The sequence below is a fragment of the Podarcis vaucheri genome (assembly GCF_965113315.1).
Source record: "Podarcis vaucheri genome assembly, chromosome: 8".
Lineage (NCBI taxonomy): Eukaryota > Metazoa > Chordata > Lepidosauria > Squamata > Lacertidae > Podarcis > Podarcis vaucheri.
In genome coordinates this window covers 19,672,786-19,692,385 of record NC_138766.1, presented here as the reverse complement: position 1 = coordinate 19,692,385, position 19,600 = coordinate 19,672,786, and the positions used below count along the sequence as shown (strand labels likewise).

General features: G+C 42.4%; 1 protein-coding gene across 4 annotated transcripts in view; it reads left to right on the top strand.

Annotated features, from left to right (window-relative positions):
* The window catches only part of CDH12 (cadherin 12), a 666,500-nt gene that overhangs the window by 504,130 nt on the left and 142,770 nt on the right, over positions 1-19,600 (top strand). For all 4 annotated transcript variants that reach the window (XM_082234335.1, XM_082234336.1, XM_082234338.1 and 1 more), the window contains one exon: positions 5,198-5,622. In XM_082234335.1, the coding sequence (XP_082090461.1) occupies positions 5,392-5,622 (231 nt within the window). In that variant the 5' untranslated portion in view covers positions 5,198-5,391. The remainder of the gene's footprint in view (positions 1-5,197; positions 5,623-19,600) is intronic.

The window sequence follows — 19,600 nt, the reverse complement described above, 5'->3', positions numbered from 1 at the left end:
CACTATAATCTAGATACAGGAAGGTAGGGTTGTGGAACAGCAGGCTGTATTTGTTGTTGACATTTTGCCATCCAAATTAGGCATGTAGCTGCAGCCGCAGAGCTGAAGGCTGGTGCTTGTTAATCTGCCGGACCTGGAAATTACATTATTGATGAGCCTGGTCTGATTGTAATACCGTATAGTGTATGTGTGCATTAAAAAGGAAGGAGCATGGAAGCCCTCTGATCTTTTAAATAAATAAAGTGGTTAAAAGAAATGCATTTCACATGTACTAAACCCAAGCACTTTTACCAGGCCAAAATATAATGGGTGCTTCGCTTACATGCCTGCCATTAATGGCAGACAACCCAATAACAAGCAGGGATGTGTTTGTGTATTATTCATGGATTGCCCTAAGCACGACCCAGGAAAGAGTCCAGTGGTGGAAGAAAGGCCTTGTAAAAATTGCTAAGAAAGTCTTCATGTGAAATGCAAACTTTATGGAGTAGATGTCTGTACTTTCTTCTCCGCTTCAAATACCACACATGAAACCTTTCTGAACACAAGGATCAGTCAGGCATTTTAACTTAAACATATTTTCACTGCCCTTTAATCTCTCGTTTCATTAATCTCTCTCTCTCTCTCTCTCTCTCTCTCTCTCACACACACACACACACACACACACACACACACACTTACTTTGCATATATATCTAGTTTCCCTTTAAGATCTTGAAACAAACCAGTTTTAGTGGAAGGGGAACTGAACTGAACTTTTATTTTTAGTGTGGGTGTTGGTACAAACCTTTCTCCTGTCTCAGGGTGGAAATAACCATAGATTATGTTTCTTCTCTTCTCAGAACTTAGATTTTCCAGAATCTTTAATTATATATCCGTAATGATAAAAGAAATCAGCCTACAAGTAACTAATATTAGTATAATAGTTACTTATAAGAACAATATAATAAAAAGAGTAGCTCTGCAAATATTTGATCTTAGGAGAAAATAATAATTTCAAAGACTTTATTGTATGCTTCTTGACTTGTGAACATTGGGTGTCTCCCACACACACACACACACATAAGAAAAATGGGAGAGACTTTCATTTTAACAGCATCCGAAATAATGGGCCCAGTGTGATTTACCATTTTACTCATCTGCAAAACAGGAAAAATGAATGGGGGTTGGCAGTGGCGTAGCGTGGGTTGTCAGCACCCGGGGCAATGCAAGTAATTTGCGCCCCCTTACCCGTGGATTTGCGCCCCCTAACCCGTGGATTTGCGCCCCCTAAACCTAACCCCCAGATGTTGCGCCCGGTGTGGCCGGCCCCCCTGCACCCCCCACACTACGCCACTGGGGGTTGGTGGGGGCAGATACAATGTCAGAGCAGAGAAATTGCATCAGAAGAAGTGAACAAAAGAGGTATCAAATTTGCATATGTGTATTGGTGCATATTTAAAAATCTTTACATCTCATCATATTGTGTTAGATTAGTGCTTCCCAACTTTTTTGGCCATGCCCCACCTAAGCATCTCTAAAACCCTGATTGCCACCCCCCCCACCCCCCGTGACATATAATTCTTATTATTCAAAAAGTGAACTCCTATTCATGTGGAAGAAGCCTAAAAGGCCATTCACTGTTAATAACTCATTCTTGAATTGCCCCCCTTAAAAATCAAATTGCCCCCCTGTGGGGCGTGTGCCTCATGTTGGGCACCACAGGGTTAGATGGAGAGTGGTGTGTCTGCTTGCTCAGTCTGCTGACCAGGTGCTACTAACTGTTGATGGGAAACTTCAATGTTCTCACTCTTTACTCCTTCTAGTTTCTTATCTTAAAATCAGACTTCAACAGCCCACAAACAGAGGACACACTCAAATAGAGGCCTCTGTAAAGTAGAACACATGACCATCCTAAGTTTAAAGGTATGCAGAGTAAAGGCAGTCACATACACACGACCCAACAGTGTGGGGTCAGGCCACAAGGCAGTGGCATCCATACCACAGCAGCTGCATGTGGAAAGAGCCCTTGGCAAATCTAGTTCTAGGCAACATTCATCATATACCAAGGTGAAATAAACTTTGGCAAGGCTGCACTCTTCAGTGCTCCACTGATCTCCTACAGGTCATTTGGGGAGGAAAGTGGGATAAGAAAAAGTTTTATCCTCCCACTTCTCTATGTATCCAGCATTATAATCCTTTCCTTTTTCCAAAACTTTTTTTTTCTTTTACTTTACTTTTTCCTAAACTGGTTCCAGTTACTGTTATGGTGGAGGGGAAACAGTGAAATGCTTTGTTTTGAGGATGACTTTGCAGCAGGAAATGACATATTTCTATTTCCTATGTGTCCCTGTCGGAGATCGCCAACACGCCTTCCAGGGAGGCGCTCTGGTGACCCTCAAAGGGATGTGCCAGGGCCAAGCGTCTTCATCCTGGGTTTTGAGGATTGCTGCAGAATTTTTTGAGCATATGGGACCGGCTCTGGCCCCTTTCACTCCCCCCAGATGGTCCCCCTGATCTCCACCATAAGAATGCACTTCAATACTTTACCGTGGAACAGTTTTGAATACCAGTTGCAACAAGATAAATGTTACAAAATAAAGTAACCTATTCCTAGCAAGCAGTGAAGTTTTGTCCTTTATGCAGTTCAGTAAACTTTCCCAAAGGGAGATACTGAGCTTTGCTCATCATGGCAGCATGTCTCTGCAACTGCTGCTACTAGCTGTCTCCAGCAAGCGCACACAGGCTTCTCACTTTTCAGCTTTCTGCTGTGAGAGCTTTGCAGCTCCAGTTCCCAGAGATTAGTCATCAGGTAGCTTATCTCACCTTAAAGGAAAAATAACCAGCCTTCTCTGACGCATTTGCTAGAGTGCAACCTCTTTTCCGAAGATAAATTCCCCATTACAACATTTTAAATACAGTGCATTCAGACACAGCATTTCATGCGCATTCAACTTGTCATTTTAACAGCCTGCCCTGCCCCTTTACGTCCCAGTAAGCAGCAACAATATGACTGATTGGAGGACAGGTGAGTGATGCTCCCCCATCACGCTGTCTGCTAATGCTTGTGAAGTTGAACAACTAGTTTAATCTCTTTGGTCTTCACTCAGATGGATGCTATCTCCTCCTTGCAAATTCTAATTACTTTCCCCTTTATAACTTGTCTTTCTAATGTAGGAATCTTTGGGAAATGCCTCTACTTAGCTATGTATGCCTTGTGCTTTTATTATTACTACTAGTAATAGTACCAACAACAAACCGCCTGTTGCTTATCTGCCATTTGTTCCACCCAAAATGAGCTAAAAGCTTCTGTGTCGCTGTGCTCATTAATTCAAGCCCTAAATTAAGTAAAATCTCTTCTATTTGTCCTTAATAGTGGAAATACTTAATTACATCCTTTTAATGTTATCAAGTTAATAAATAGCTACAATTATTCAGAGGGATTCATAAATGTGCACAAAAAACATGTCTAATTATAGAATGCAGTTGGAAAACACTTTTTATGTAGCTATTTTGCATGTCATGTGTTACTCATTACATTAGTCAGTGAATGGTTCAGGTTCAATCCATCAAGATATTGAATGGGACAGCTTCCATTCTTTGCAATTTAACTTGTATAAGAACTTCTCATTGGATTGTGCTCTAAAATTATAATGTGTAATAACTCACTAAACTTCAGAAAGTGTAGAAATTGTGTGATTATCTTTCTGAACCCAGCAGGTATGCTTGATTTACAGAATTATTTATAGCTACTTATAACTAGTTGAGCTAATGATTTGTGTTCTGCAACAGGGATTCACAAACCTTCTGCCCCTGAGACACGCTTGAGGTGGTTGACTACTACACAGAATGATGGTGCAGAGAGAGAGATTCAGTCACAAATGGTGTCAGTTGAAGGCAGAATTTGGCATAATCAGTTGGCAATTGCAGACTTCACTTTCCACTGATACCTAATTCATCTTTGAGAATTGCTAAATTCTTTGCCACAGCATTTCCCTTGTGACAGGGAGTTTCAGAGTTCAGTATTGTGATACAGCCTCCCCATTTTAGGCAGTATTTGCTAATCCAGAGGCTCCAAGAGGTTTAGAACACACACACACACACACACAGAGAGACACACACACACTTTCCACCCCAATTTCCCCTTTAAAGTACTTTTCTATCCATCATTTTGCTCTGTCCCGGCTTCTGCCAACCTAGCAGTTAGAAAGCACACCAGTGCACATAGATAAATAGGTATTGCTGCGGTGGGAAGGTAAACGGCGTTTCCATGTGCTCTGGCACTCATCAAGGCACTCTGTGTGCCAGTAGTGGTTTAGTCATGCTGGCCACATGACCTGGAAAGCTGTCTGTGGACAAATGCCTACTCTCTCAGCCTGAAGTGAGATGAGTGTCACAAACCCCATTGTCACCTTTGACTAGACTTAACCATCATGGGGTCCTTTACCTAACTTTACCTCTTTACCTCTTATCCATCTCCTGCAATTTCTTCTAGTTTCCTGACTTATCTCCTGCCCTTTCCCCACCTCCTCAGACATCCTTCATCCAGGGTCTTTGTACACCCACTTCTTCTCATAACAGCTTTCCTCTCTGACTCTCTCCATTTCTCTACCCACTTTGCTCATTTCCTTCAACTCCTCCACAGCCCTTTCCTGTCACAAGAGTGATACCGGCATTTCTTCCTCTTCCTCCAAAGTTCTGTCTCCTGACTACTTTTTAAAAAATCTGTAGAAAGCTAAGCAAACACAACCACTTTAATAAGTGTGTGTGTGTGTGTGTGTGTGTATGTGTGTGTATACACACAGACACTGTGATGTAGGTAGCAACACTGCCATACCTACTGATAGGTTTACTCTTTCTCTCAGTGCTCCCCCTTCTGCTTTCCCCCGAATGAATCCTGAGTAAATAATATCTGAATTCACTGGTGTGTAACGGCTTTATTTTATAACTGGGCCATAAAGGGCAGGCTGCGTGCTTCTCTTCAGACAGACACTAAAATAATACAAAGCAGAAGCAGAATGAAGCATTCCTCTTGTCCCCACGCAGTGTTCTGTTGTAACGGGATGCTACAGTCTGAAACACCAAAAGGATATCAGCCTCCACAACGTGTTTGTCTCTCGCTCCCTGTCTTTAGAAACTAACTAGGTGTGCTTAAGAGTTTGGATGAATACTTCAGTGTAATTTTATATAATTTCATGTTGCCATGTAAATCTCTTTTATAGGTCTCTTTAGATGGAATTTAATGCGGCAGAAACCTTGTCACCAGAAGGATTAATGTCTGCATTAGCATTTCGGCAATAAAAAAACCCTCGGGAGCCAAGTGGTGGAGGCCCACGGACAGCCTTAAACCTGGATTCTTCAGCTCGACATTCACCGTTGGAGTTTTTAATTGCTTGCTGTAGGGAAACCATCGCCAATGCTTACAAGGAACTGCTTATCCCTGGTTCTCTGGGTCCTATTCGATGGAGGTCTCTTAAAGCCACTTCATCCACAACCGCAACAGACTTTAGAAGGTGAGCTGAGGGGAAATGTTGTCACAGCACCAGAGAGGAGGACACCCGCCGTGCGGGTCAAGCGAGGCTGGGTGTGGAATCAGTTCTTTGTGTTGGAAGAATACATGGGCTCCGAACCCCAGTACGTGGGAAAGGTAAATGTTTAGTCTTCTAAAAAGCTGAGTGGACTAAATGTTGTATGAAAGAAGTACATGTGTTTTAACATTAAAATCCTATACTCAGAAGTGAGCCCCAGTGAGTCCAATGGGATCTGCTCCCAGGTAACTATAGGATTGCAGCTTAAATCTTTCAAATTCTACAGAAGTTGAACATCCAATGTGGCTTCTGCAGCTTCCAATTGAGTGCAGGAAGCTCCTGCAGCCAATTGGAAGCCATGCCTTGGTTTTCGAATGGTTTCAGGGGTTGAACGGACTCCTCGAACAGATTATGTTTCAGAACCAAGGTACCACTGTGTATTGTAGTCTAACTTCTATGAAATCATGTTTTTGGATGTCGTGTTTTTTATACAGAATTGTTGACATTGGTTTTCTGTGACTTAAAAAGGAAGCTATCAACAGTTGCAGAGGATATAGTAAGCAATCTTTGAAGGATAGGTCACCAGAATGAGGTGTTTTTGGTTTTGGTTTAGACTAAGTAAAAACTAGTCCTAAATAGCAGGGCCACTGCACACCCACACGGGGCAGGCAAATCATTTTGCTGATGCAAATATCGTCTCTGGATTGTGTCTGAAACCACCATGTGATGACCATGGACCTGGCACAGGGTCTATTGAATTCCTGGCCAGCTCTGTCTCTCCATCCCTCAAGAATCCCCCATTTCATGGTTTCCTGCATGCTGCCATTCATGAGTGACCACAGCACTTCTAACCAGGCAGAATCGGGTGTTCCACACTGGTGGAGGCAGGCAGGACTGAGCAGAGGACATCCTCTGCCCAATCTACCACCGCCCTAGCAAAAGCAATTTGGATTTCAGCCTTAACATGTTCAGATAAGCTTCAGAATTTGCTTTGCCAATTCTTACAACAAAGCCTCTGAGTGAATGTTTAATTTTCAGAAATGTCTTGGAACTTTCTTGTGTGGCAAATTCATGGTCGTATTTATTCTTCTGTATGCTGAGTTTAAATTGTTGTGGTTCCCACCCCACCCCCAATGACTCCTGTTTGCACAAATAGCAAGTCTATTACACTTTGATTATTACGTTTGCTGGTCAAGAGTACTTTTCACATGCCCATTTTAAAGACTCGTGATGCCTCCCTCAATGCACTGATGCATCTTTCTGGATAAATAATGTATGGCACTTTGTGTCAGGAGAACCAACTTGGCACAGTTTGGAAGTGGTACAGCAATTCTTGGGTCTAGATTAGGTGATAGTGAAAAGCAGTAATGATTGTAGAATCAAAGATCCAATAGAAAGCAGTAATAAAAAGGAGGCCCCCCCCCGACAGTTCCAGTCAAAGGTGACTATGGGATTGCTGCGCTCATCTCACTTTCAGGCCAAGGGAGCCAGCGTTTGTCCACAGATATGTGGGACATGTGGCCAGCATGACTGAACTGCTTCTGGCACAACGGGACACTGTGACAGAAACCAGAGTGCACGGAAATGCCAATTATGTTCCCACCACCTATTTATCTACTTACACGGGCATGCTTTTGAACTCCTAGTTTGGCAGAAGCTGGAACAGAGCAACGGGAGCTCACCCTGTCGTGGGGATTTGAACTGCCGACCTTCCGATCGGCAACCCCAAGAGGCTCAGTGGTTTAGACCATAGCGCCACCCGCGTCCCCAGAAAGCAGTAATACATTGACATTGGTCTACATCCATACTGAGCTGCTTCAATCTCAATTTAAGGGTCTCATAATGATCCACATGATGGGGCAGTTGTTGAAAGGAGAGGGTGCCTCCATTTTGACAATTTCAGCTATCTTTTAAAGTATTGTAATGTATTTCCCCCTTAAACTTACATGCCATCTTTCTTCCGGCATTGAACCCAAGGCAGCGTACACTTGGTTCCTAGGCTCTCCCATTCAGACACTGACCCAGTCCAGACCTGCTTCGCTTCAGCCTCAAAATGTATTCAAACTATTCTTTGTCTTCAGTCTAGCTTCTATAGCTTTGTAAAGCAATTCAAAATTATTTACTGGAAGAAAAATAAAAGCCTCTGTTTCTATAACTCTAAAGGCTTTGTTATAGGAGATATTATTACATTCACTGTGTCTTCTGACCCCTTACCTTCCTCGCAACTTTTCTGTTGTGCTGAGTGACCTTGAAAGGTTAATCTGACATGGTGGATCCTTTTGTATGGTTTCTGCTTATTTAAGAAGCATGTGTGAATGAGGAAAGAGAGCTAGCTAGCTGTGATTGCATTTCTGTTTTGGAAATACCGGTAATTTCTTATACATATTTGTGAGAGCTATTGTGTGTGTTTGTGTGAATCTTAGGAAGCAAAATGGTAGTTTCATATGAGCAGAATAAGCTTCACTGTAACTCCCATTTTGTATATTTCATCAAAAGTATCCGTGTAACTGAATGGTATGCTAGAATTCAGAGACAGTTTCCAGTGTCATATTCCCTGCCTGTCATTCTTATCATTTGCATGCGTACTCACACAGAGAGAACTGACTTGGCTTTCGGTGAAGGAGAAAGAAAGCAATATGTCAGAGATGCAAAGATCCCCACAGCTAGATCTTGAGAGGGACATTTCATCCCTCACAATTCAAGAATTGACATGAGTCTGAGCAGGTAGTGGTGGATGAGGCAATGTGTTTCTATTCTATCCTTTGATCACCCTATAACAGATTGTGTCATACCCATTTTTTTATATACAGTGGTGCCTCGCAAGACGAAAAGAATCCGTTCTGTGATTCTCTTCGTCTAGCGGTTTTTTCGTCTTGCGAAGCAAGCCCATTGACGGATTAGCGGATTAGCGCTATTAGTGCTATTAGCGGCTTTTAGCGGCTTATCTGCTGATCGGATCAGCTGATAAGCGGCTTAGCAGCTTAGAAAAGGGGGGGGGGGAAACCAGCAGGAACTCGCAAGACATTGTCGTCTTGCGAAGCAAGCCCATAGGAAATTTGTTTTTGCGAAGCACCTCCAAAACGGAAAACTCTTTCGTCTAGCGAGTTTTCGGTCTTGTGAGGCATTCGTCTTGCAGGGCACCACTGTATACTTCATCATTTGATGATAGATTCTTCCTCAGTTAGGTAAACTGCATATTTTAGTGTGACTTTCACCAATTATAGTAAGACCTAATTCATTCAGTTTGCATTTTAGTTCAAAACTACCAAATCTGCATTTCACAGAGCAATACTTGACCCAAACCAATACACAAACCCTTCCACATTCACACTTCTCTAAAATTTGTGATGCAGTTCCCCAACCAAAGAATGCATACAAAATGTTTATATCAGAGAAAAGTGCATGCAAATATGTGTACAGCACAATTTTTTGGTACATGTACAAAAATAGACATTCTGTTAAGGTAAAATTACTTGCAAAAATGTGTTTTCTTGGCAAATGTCTGCATATTAGGAGACATGTGCATAAAAAAATCAAATCAATGTTCATGCAGCATTTTTTTAAAAAAATCAAAACATATGCAGAAATTGGGGAAACCAATTTTAAGGCTGGAAAACGGAAACAGAAATTGACAGATATTTCTATCTCTAATTATACTCCTTAAAACTACATTATTGGGTATCCTGCAGATGCCCATACAGCACAACACCATGTACAATGCATAAGAACTCTAAGGAATATAATAATATACTCCTTGAGGAATATTGCCCTTGCCCCCCATGGCTGACAGTTCGTGCTCGAGACAACCAAGGAAAGAGAATAAAGGCCAAACCATGCATTGCAGTCAACGCGAGGCTGCCATCCAAACTGACAGACCCACGTCGCATTCTCCCCTCACTTCTTGTTACATGTAGCTTCATTTAGCTCATGACAAGTCATTGTCACGCCATGCATTTCCATGGCCCTGCTCCATTCCACTGGCCTCTGCCTTACCGTATTGGTTGCCCCTGGTGTGACATAGCAATTGAAGCATACAATTTAAGGATGCTGTCGCAGGCAAAGTGAAAATACATTATGCAAGGACAAAGGAGAGAACATAACCTGGGGTGTTGTTTTCAGCAGTACCCAGACCTGTGCAGTGAGTCAGTGGGGTCATCCAAGTACATTTACCCAGGGCCTCAAAGGGCTAAGCCCCACGAGGGGCCCGCCAAGAAGTCCCTGTGCCTCCCTGTCGACCAGGGGCTTCCACCCTGGGCCTCAGAGAAGTTCTGCATGGGTGTGGCAGTACATTCGTACCTTGATTCTCGAACGCCTTGGTACTCGTACATTTTGGCTCCCGAACAACGAAAACCTGGAAGTAAGTGTTCCAGTTTTTGAATGTTTTTTGGAAGCCGAACATCTAGCACGGCTTCCGCTTGAGTGCAGGAAGCTCCTGCAGCCAATCGGAAGCCGCACCTGGGTTTTCAAATGTTTCGGAAGTTGAACGTGCTTCGGAATGGATTACATTTAAGAACCAATGTACAACTGTAGTCCTATGTCCACCATAATGTCTAGTTTGATGCCATGGAATCTTCTAACCTGGAATTATTTATAGTGGTTTGAGCTCATGGGCTCCATGTGGGTGTAAGCATTTTAAAGCACTGTGATATGGGGAGAGGTAGAAGGCTGATCGCCGAAGAATTGATACTTGGTGCTGGAGGAGACTCTTGAGAGTCCAATGGACTACAAGAAGATCATACCTATCCATTCCGAAGGAAATCAACCCTGAGTGCTCACTGGAAGGTTTTCCCAGTAGTGATGTATGGAAGTGAGAGCTGGACCATAAAGAAGGCTGATCGCTGGAGAATTGATGCTTTTGAATTATGGTGCTGGAGGAGACTCTTGAGAGTCCCATGGACTGCAAGAAGATCATACCTATCCATTCTGAAGGAAATCAACCCTGAGTGCTCACTGGAAGGTTTTCCCAGTAGTGATGTATGGAAGTGAGAGCTGGACCATAAAGAAGGCTGATCGCTGGAGAATTGATGCTTTTGAATTATGGTGCTGGAGGAGACTCTTGAGAGTCCCATGGACTGCAAGAAGATCATACCTATCCATTCTGAAGGAAATCAACCCTGAGTGCTCACTGGAAGGTTTTCCCAGTAGTGATGTATGGAAGTGAGAGCTGGACCATAAAGAAGGCTGATCGCTGGAGAATTGATGCTTTTGAATTATGGTGCTGGAGGAGACTCTTGAGAGTCCCATGGACTGCAAGAAGATCATACCTATCCATTCTGAAGGAAATCAACCCTGAGTGCTCACTGGAAGGTTTTCCCAGTAGTGATGTATGGAAGTGAGAGCTGGACCATAAAGAAGGCTGATCGCTGGAGAATTGATGCTTTTGAATTATGGTGCTGGAGGAGACTCTTGAGAGTCCCATGGACTGCAAGAAGATCCAACCTATCCATTCTGAAGGAAATCAGCCCTGAGTGCTCACTGGAAGGACAGATCCTGAAGCTGAGGCTCCAATACTTTGGCCACCTCATGAGAAGAGAAGACTCCCTGGAAAAGACCCTGATGTTGGGAAAGATGGAGGGCACAAGGAGAAGGGGATGACAGAGGATGAGATGGTTGGACAGTGTTCTCGAAGCTACCAGCATGAGTTTGACCAAACTGCAGGGGGCAGTGGAAGACAGGAGTGCCTGGCATGCTCTGGTCCATGGGGTCACGAAGAGTCAGACATGACTAAACGACTAAACAACAACAAAAAGTCTCAGCTGAAGCTGTACATTTGTTATAATAGAGCTTTGTTCTTAGCTGAAGTCTTAGCATGCTGTAGATATTACATGAATCTTTAGTTTGGTCCATGGGGTGGATTATTAAATTCTTATTCCTCTACTTCAAATGTGATATGATCACATTTAAAAGTGTGTGTTTTTGTGTGTGTGCCAGTTTCCAGACTCCAGCAAAGATGGCTGACTCATGTAAGAGTTGTACCCACTAATGTTCTGTGTGCCTCTAAACAATTAAGACAGGCATGAGGACCAGCTATATTAGGCTATATATCAGATTAACATGGCTCAATTGTTACTTAGATATTTTTTAATGGGAGGGGGAAGTCATAATGATGAAAGAATCTTCTGCCGCACAGGGTGTAATTTCACTTTAAGATAAGTGATATTGTTGCATCCTTGAGTACTAAGCGCACACTTTTAAGCAAATGTGTCCCTAGTGTGCCGCTTCTATCCAGACAATAAAAATAAAATATGAAAGGAGCTGGATGATAGAATGCCGAATAACGAATGCATAACGGATACTTCATTAACAAGGAGCCAGGAAGCACGGACTGTGAGCATGAAAACTGTGCCTGTTGAACAGCTACTGGACTGACATTTATAGCTGACTTCATCAAAGCAAGATTTATGCCAGCAGAAGTTTGCTGCCGCATCCAGCTCCTAAGGTCAAAGGAATGATTTCCTCCCCTCCCCACACACACCTCTTTTGGTAATTATTTATCTGCATGATTTCCTTAAATAAGTAACAGGTTGTTGTTCCAAACTACAGCAATATATATGCAAATGACTGGTCCAATCATATAGAGTGCATTTGTTGTTAAATTCACACTATGGCTGTTGTTAAACATCAGCAAATAGTGCACACCACAATGAATTTCTACCACTTCTTCCTTCATGGCATGTCACAAGTGATATTTTCTGACGCGAGAGAGAGGGTCAGCAATAGATTTAAAGGGTTTTCTAAGGATTTGTTGATGAATAAGGATGAAGTGCATGGATGGGGAAAAACACTGGACTAATGGAAATGGGGGAGAAATTTGATTCGGTTCACGTTCAAAGGTGAACCTGCTTAATTTGTACTTTCCAAAACAATATTGACCTGAAACACAGCCATCCTTCAAAAGTGACACTTACGATACAATTTCCCAGTCAAGTAATGTATACAAAGATGCATTTTGCTATGGTAAAGTTTGCACATATAAACATGTATATTGGGATAGCTTTGCTTTAAAATCCTGATGAATTTGTTCATGAGGACTTTTTGCAAATTGATGGGGAAATTTGGAGATCAGAACTTGGAAAACAAGATATTGAGAGAAAGCAAAATTGACAGATTCATGGGAAACCCATGTCTTTCCTCCCTGAATCAGAGTAGGGGACAATGGAGTATTGGATGGAGAGTGCTTAAACCTTCCCCAACCAGTTGCTTCCGACACTTAAGATGCAAAATTTTGAAGTGCAGGCATTTACTATGATGAATGAAATTCTGACCTAAGACATAAACCGAGGTGTGTTTATTGTTGCAGCCAGCAAAGGGGACTGGGCTTTGTACAGATTTTAATTTTTATGCAAAACATGGTTCAGTAGCCAGTAGCCACTACATACTTGCTTGTCAGACAATGTCACATTTTACTAATTGGTGCATACTTGCCAACTGATAAAATTAGAATTAAACAACAAACATGTGTATTTATCCATCCCATATTAAATTTCCCAAATGTCCAATTCCAAATTCCATCCAATGCAGCTCTTGCAAAGGGTTATAATTATTATTCTTATTGGTAAAAGTTCTTCCAAATGAAAAGCTATGAACTTTTATTTTTTTATAAATGAACCGCTACTTTCCTGCAGAGGCCTAAAGATACTATATGTGTTAAAGGTTCTTTAAGACAAACAAAAATGTATGCAGCTGATTACAATTTTGGGTGCAAGCAAACTCCAGTAAAACCCATGAAAACATTGTCACTGATTGCTATGAAAGTTAAATTTCACCCTTACTTGTTTTGCCATTGTATTTCATATGTGTTGTGTTGTGGTTCGAGGACATGATCCCTGCTTTGTGGAATGAAAACACACAGACACAGAGTATATAAGGTTAATGGGCAAGAAAAGGCCACAACTTTATTGATTACAGCAAGTGAGAAGGTTAGGCATTGGACCACGACAGATTGACTCCACCCATTCGGAGAGGGGTGAACCCAAAGGGAGTTTATTCACCAGAAGGTGGAACCTGCTGATTCTAATACAACTATAAGCTCTCCCCTGATGTCACCGAGGGTCGTGCCATGGCCCCCCGCCACACAGGCATTGGACAGGATCCACGACCGCCGGATTCCTTTAACAGAATACCCAAATTTGAAGGGGTAGGCGATGGCCACACCTAGCCCTTCCACACACCAACAACACATTCCAATGCCTAACCTAACTGCCAATACCAAGAAAGTTGTGACGATTGCTGCGAGGTAGGTGAAAAAAACCAAAAGGCCTAATGCCAGATGGAAAAATTCCTACCAGGCCCCTTGGGCAACCAACCTAAGGTCCATAGCAAGGTCAAGAGAAAAACTAAGCCCTAAGCTCTAAGGGAGTGGAGGGTGGGTGACACGCGATGAGAAGGCGAAAAATGAAGCAGAATGGCTGGTGCAGCAGTAAGTTAAACTGCAAACCACGCCCCCTCCAAGCCGCCCGGTTGGGTGCTTACCTGTGGGCATGGTGCGCCAGCTAGGTGAGTGGGGCAGGGGGTATAACGCCCCCTACGTGATGCAGAAATTGTGTCCTGTCCACAACACCTCTCCTCTTGGAGGAGGAGAGGCTTTGTAAAAAATGTACACTTTTCAATGTTGCATTTGTTTGTTCGTTTTAAAAATAGCAATTCCTTACCCCATACTCTGATCAGGCTATCGTGGTGTGCTATTCTGACAGGTGCAGTGATCGTTCCATGACTTATTATAGAACTCCAGCACTAACAATATCAGCATAATTTATAAATAGGGCTTTAATGGGACCTATTAAATCAGCTGCCAATTTCACTAAACATTTTGGGATGACTAGTTAATTTTGGAAGCCACCTGGAAGAGCACTGGAGAGTTTTACAGCAGACATGTCAGATGCTATCAGCCCAAACTCTCAATCCATTTTATGCTGGCTTCCCACCCCCGGGAGAGTATCTTAAAAAGTGTCAGGTTGCAGAAACTGATGGGGATTAGGCAAGTTCATGGTGAGAGAGTCTGAAATAGTGCTTGAGGTTGACACTTTCAAACCCATCACTAAAAAATCCTTATGACAGTCCGCTTGGGCCATTGTAACCCAAGCTGTAAATCAAAGTGCCTTATGCCTTCATATTATATCAGAATACAGGATTTTGAAGGAAATATTTCAGCTTTACAGGCGAGAGTCAGACACCCTTTAAACCTACTTGGGCAAGAGGAGATCTAAACTGTTTCCCTCCCCCCTCAACAATTGGGCTTAATTCTGTCAGAATTATTACTTTTTGTGCTGGTCAGAGGAGTGTAGAACTAGTAGTCACATTTGCACAAACAAATCTCAGTTTAATGGTTCTGATGCAACAGGAAACCATGGTTAACTGTGGATCCCTTGCTTGTTTCACCTCCATCGGGATGGAAGAAAGTGGCTGTGCATCATGAATATCTCTGCTTAAGCCAGGATTTGACTGTGCAAATGTGGCTGCTGTAATGGATATCAGTAACCTATACTTCCTGAATTGACAGGAGTCAATAAACACGCACCTCTCTCAGCATTGTGGGAAGCTACGACAGGCCAGAGTTGGTCAACCATAGGGTTGTCATGCATCCAGAATTTCCCGGACATAGCTGGTAGTTGGCGATTGGAAACGGTGTCCATGTGGAAATTGTTGAAACATCTGGAAAAATCTGGACATATGGCAGCCTATGTCGGCAGTGTTGTAATTGGCGATTTCCCTTAAAAATAGCTCATAACTTCATTTCCCCCTGAGATTTTGCAAAAAAAGAAGCTCTCTCCCCCCCCCCCACTTTTTGAAATATGGCAACCCTGGACAACAGATAGGGTTATGATCAAAATGTCAATGAAACCCAACCCTTGTAGTGAATTTTCACCATAGGTAAAACAAGTTGAGGCTGATAAGGCTGTTAAAATTCCTTCAGGCATGTTGTTTTGTACATTTCAGAGTTAAGGACTGGGTTCATGCCAGAAGAGATGTTCAAACAGGCGAAGGAGCATGGGGCATATGAAGTCCTAGTGAAAACTGGACTGAAGAGTCTTGTGACTGAAAGTGAAGCTCAGTGCCCCCTCCATTTCCATGAATAGGACAGAATATACTGTCCTTTCCCTTCCTGCCTTTTAACCTGTCACATGTGCTGCTGCTTTTAGCCTGGTGCTTTATTTTGCTCATGCTGAGGGAATGTTTTGCAAAGTAGGTTTCACGTAGGTTTGGAGATGTGTTGTATCTGCTGTTGGTAAGGCTTCTATCAGCAGAATTGGGAAGGAAGCATAGTGTGTGTGTGTGTGTGTGTGTGTGTGTGTGTGTGTGTGTGATTATCCATCCGTTCTCAAGCTTTCACATGTCTGAATCTACTCTGGCATGTTGGGCGACAACTCACCCCAAACATATTTCATGGGGCTGCAGGGGGAAGAGAGAATAGCAGGAATTTGGTCCATATTCCACCCTCTAGTCTGCTGACCATAAATTCAGTGGGTGCAATTTTCCCCATGCCAGTTTCATGCCTGGGGAAAACTGTGTGTCAATACTATTTTGGGAATGGACTCAGATACTTACATTTATTCTGATTGCAGCCTATGTGCTATTGACACATAGCACAGAGCTCTGCTAATTTTCTCCGCTGTTAATGTTCTTACAAGGGGTTTATCCCACTCAACACTAGATGCAACTTGAAAACAGCTGCTTCCAAAAGAAACAGAAAATAGCAGTCTGGTGTTCCTACTATTCATATGCATGATGTCAAGTTTCAAAGATAGATAACAGATGATGCTGCGTGGGCTATTGCTTTAAACATATGTTCAATCAGTCCTTTGAGAAGGACATTACAGTTGTTCAGTTGTTGGCTCTGGAGTGAACACTGCAAATTAGATCTAATGAGCAGTTGTTTTAATACTTAGTTAGAGATGGGCAAAATCACTGTTCCTCTCTGGAAAGGTTTCCATGTACCCAGAACTCTGCATCAGGAGAAGACTGAAGTGTCTGGACCTAAGCTGGAGTCATGAGAATCCCTAGAATGGCCATTATGAAATCACCGACACATAAAATGGCACATCAAACTTCTGACATGTCAAATGGCAATGCAGATTGATAGCATCAGAAATACACAAAACGGCTCACCTTTAAAGCCTTAAACAGCTCATGTCCAGAATACTTAAAATACTGTCTCTACCCTTTTGAGACTTCCCAATCACTGATAACATCTAGAGAGCATCTCTCTTTGATGTATTTCTGGTGGGAACACAAGAGGGGGGCTTCTCCCTAGTGGTGGAAGTCCCTACCCAATAATATGTGTCTGTTCTGCACTGCGTGATGATTTTATGGCCATAATGAAGAACTTTTTGTTTAGGCAAGTATTTGTTTACCACCTGGTTAGTTTATTAATTTCTGTTATTCTTGATTTGCTCTCCCTCCTCCCCGCTGCCTCTATCTCCTTTGAATTTTAATTTACATCTGTCTTGCATTGTGAGTTGCTTTGAGTGAGCAGAAAGAAGAGATACAGGTTCAAGCCCCATGTTGGATGAAAGATTCCTTCATTGCAGGGTGTTGGGACTAGATGACCATTGTGCTCCCTTCCAACTCTGATTATATGAAAATCTATGCAATGAATAAACTAATAACCAACACACAGCAGAGGTAAGGCTCAGGGCAGTCCGAACATGTTTTGCTGATTGAATTTGCATGGGCAGAAACACAAATTTGTCACTGTCATTTGGATTGACCCAAATTTGGATTGTGTGTGTGGTATCATTAATTATTATATATTTGTTGACAAAAGAAATTGCAGCTGATGTTCCTTTATATCTATTCTCCTTTATATCTATATCTATTGGGGATGGTTAACTGTCTGGTGTAGCCATTCCAGCAATGTAATTATCACATAACATTGCTCAGATAAGAATGTAGCCATCAAGAAGAAGAAGAGTTTGGATTTGATATCCCGCCTTTCACTCCCTTTTAAGGAGTCTCAAAGCGGCTCACAATCTCCTTTCCCTTCCTCCCCCACAACAAACACTCTGTGAGGTGAGTGGGGCTGAGAGACTTCAAAGAAGTGTGACTGGCCCAAGGTCACCCAGCAGCTGCATGTGGAGGAGCAGAGATGCGAACCCAGTTCCCCAGATTACGAGGACCACTACACCACACTGGCTCTCAGATCTTATATCAGTGCTTGGATAGTGGAGCAGACCCCATCTGCTGGAGCTAGAGCCACCATCAGCCTGCCTCCACATTTTCAGTGGGCCTCTTGCTGTGCAGTTATATCTAGGGTTGACATGTCTATGAATTGGGAAGAAACACACTCATCTTTCAGAATTTGTACTTTGATTAATTTTTCACCAAAGTTCTCCAGCCATTTTGTGTAGATGGGGAAAGTGTGCATAAAATTGTATATATTAGTGAAAATAACACACAAAAACACAATATATTGTGTTGTGGAAACACAAGGGGAAATTGTTTTGCAAAAAAAAAAAATGTATTCAGTATACCTCTGGTTACGAACTTAATTTGTTCCGGAGGTCCGTTCTTAACCTGAAACCATTCTTAACCTGAGGTACCACTTTAGTTAATGGGGCCTCCCACTGCCGCCGGCCCACTGGCACATAATTTCTGTTCTTATCCTGAGGTAAAATTCTTAACCCGAGGTACTACTTCTGGGTTAGTCTGTAACCCGAAGTGTTTGTAACCTGAGGTGTTTGTAACCCGAGGTACCACTGTATTAGGTAAAATTGACATTAAAATGCTGGTGAATTTCCATCATGACAGTATCTTAATGTAAACTGACAGAAATATGGAGAACTGAACACTGAGACTGTAAAAATGAGAGTCAGAAAATCAAAATCAACAGATTCACCCAGCCCTAACTATGCCAGCAATGTCAACTTTTGACTTTTTGAAATGGCCTGAACAAGCAAGTTTGAGGAATTTGTTCATCTCTGGAGTCCTGCTTCATAAATTACATCTAAGCCAGTCTGTGAAGAGAATCATAGCACAGGCAATCCTTGCGCTTTGGGAACTGAAAGCATGTTCAGCCTAGTATTACTCAACATTAGTTAAGAGCATGATGTTTGAACCAGTTGGCTTCACACATCTCCATTAGTGGAAAAGTGCGGATTATGAAAGCTTGGTGCTCAGTGACTTGCATAGTTCATAAGATGTATAATAGGACTGACATGTGCACACAATGGTCTGTAAATGAGATTATAACGGATCAGAAACATAAATATAGTAGGACAAACCACAGGTTACACACACAAGGCTGTCATTCATTTAAGTTGTTGTTTTAAGCTGGTTTGGCTATATTGCATTTCACAGAATTCCAGGTAATTATGCTCACCTAACTGGTTTGTGGGTCTGGTTGTATATCTCCCAGCACTGCACTTTTGAATTTCCTCTCCTGCGTTGTTCAGTTATAATGAAACTGTTGACCTCAAAGGTGAACTTTCGAGAATGGGTTTTCTCAGAACGAGGTTGTAAACTTTTAGGGCACTAAACATCAGACAGAATAAAGGGCCCACAAACCTTAATGTTTTTGAGAGCCTGTTGTGTGCTACAATAGTACCTTTTTCAATTGCAAAATAAAATCAGTAATATATGAGAGGTGAGGAAGTAGAGAAAAATACAGACACAAAGTTGCCCTGAGCAGGTTCACCATTTTCTTATTGTTGTTACATCACATGTAATGCTTGTCCAGATCCCTGCTTGTCCCATGCTTGGCATGTGCTTTCTAGGCATGGGTCAGAGTGTTTTCAATCTTCCCTTACACCTTTTCCAAGAAAAGACCCACTCTTTAGCTTTAAATAGGAGCAAACGGCAATCCAGCTATAACACAAATTGCTGTTTGCTCCTATTGAAAGCTAAAGAGTGGTTTTCCAAAGGGTTAAAGGGTGGGCGTTGAGCAGCAGAACAAGTGAATGTGCCCTTGGGGAGTAACCTGAGATGCTGTTCAAAGGAATGGTAGGTGATTAAGAAGGAAGGAAGGAAATTATGAGAAATTGAAGTCTGGCCTGCTGCCGTGATGTGCAAAATGAAACGACAACTTATCTAAGGCTAGCTCAGTGGCTTACTTGATGGTTGATATTCTTAGAAACTAGAGTGGCAGTCATGTCCACCAGC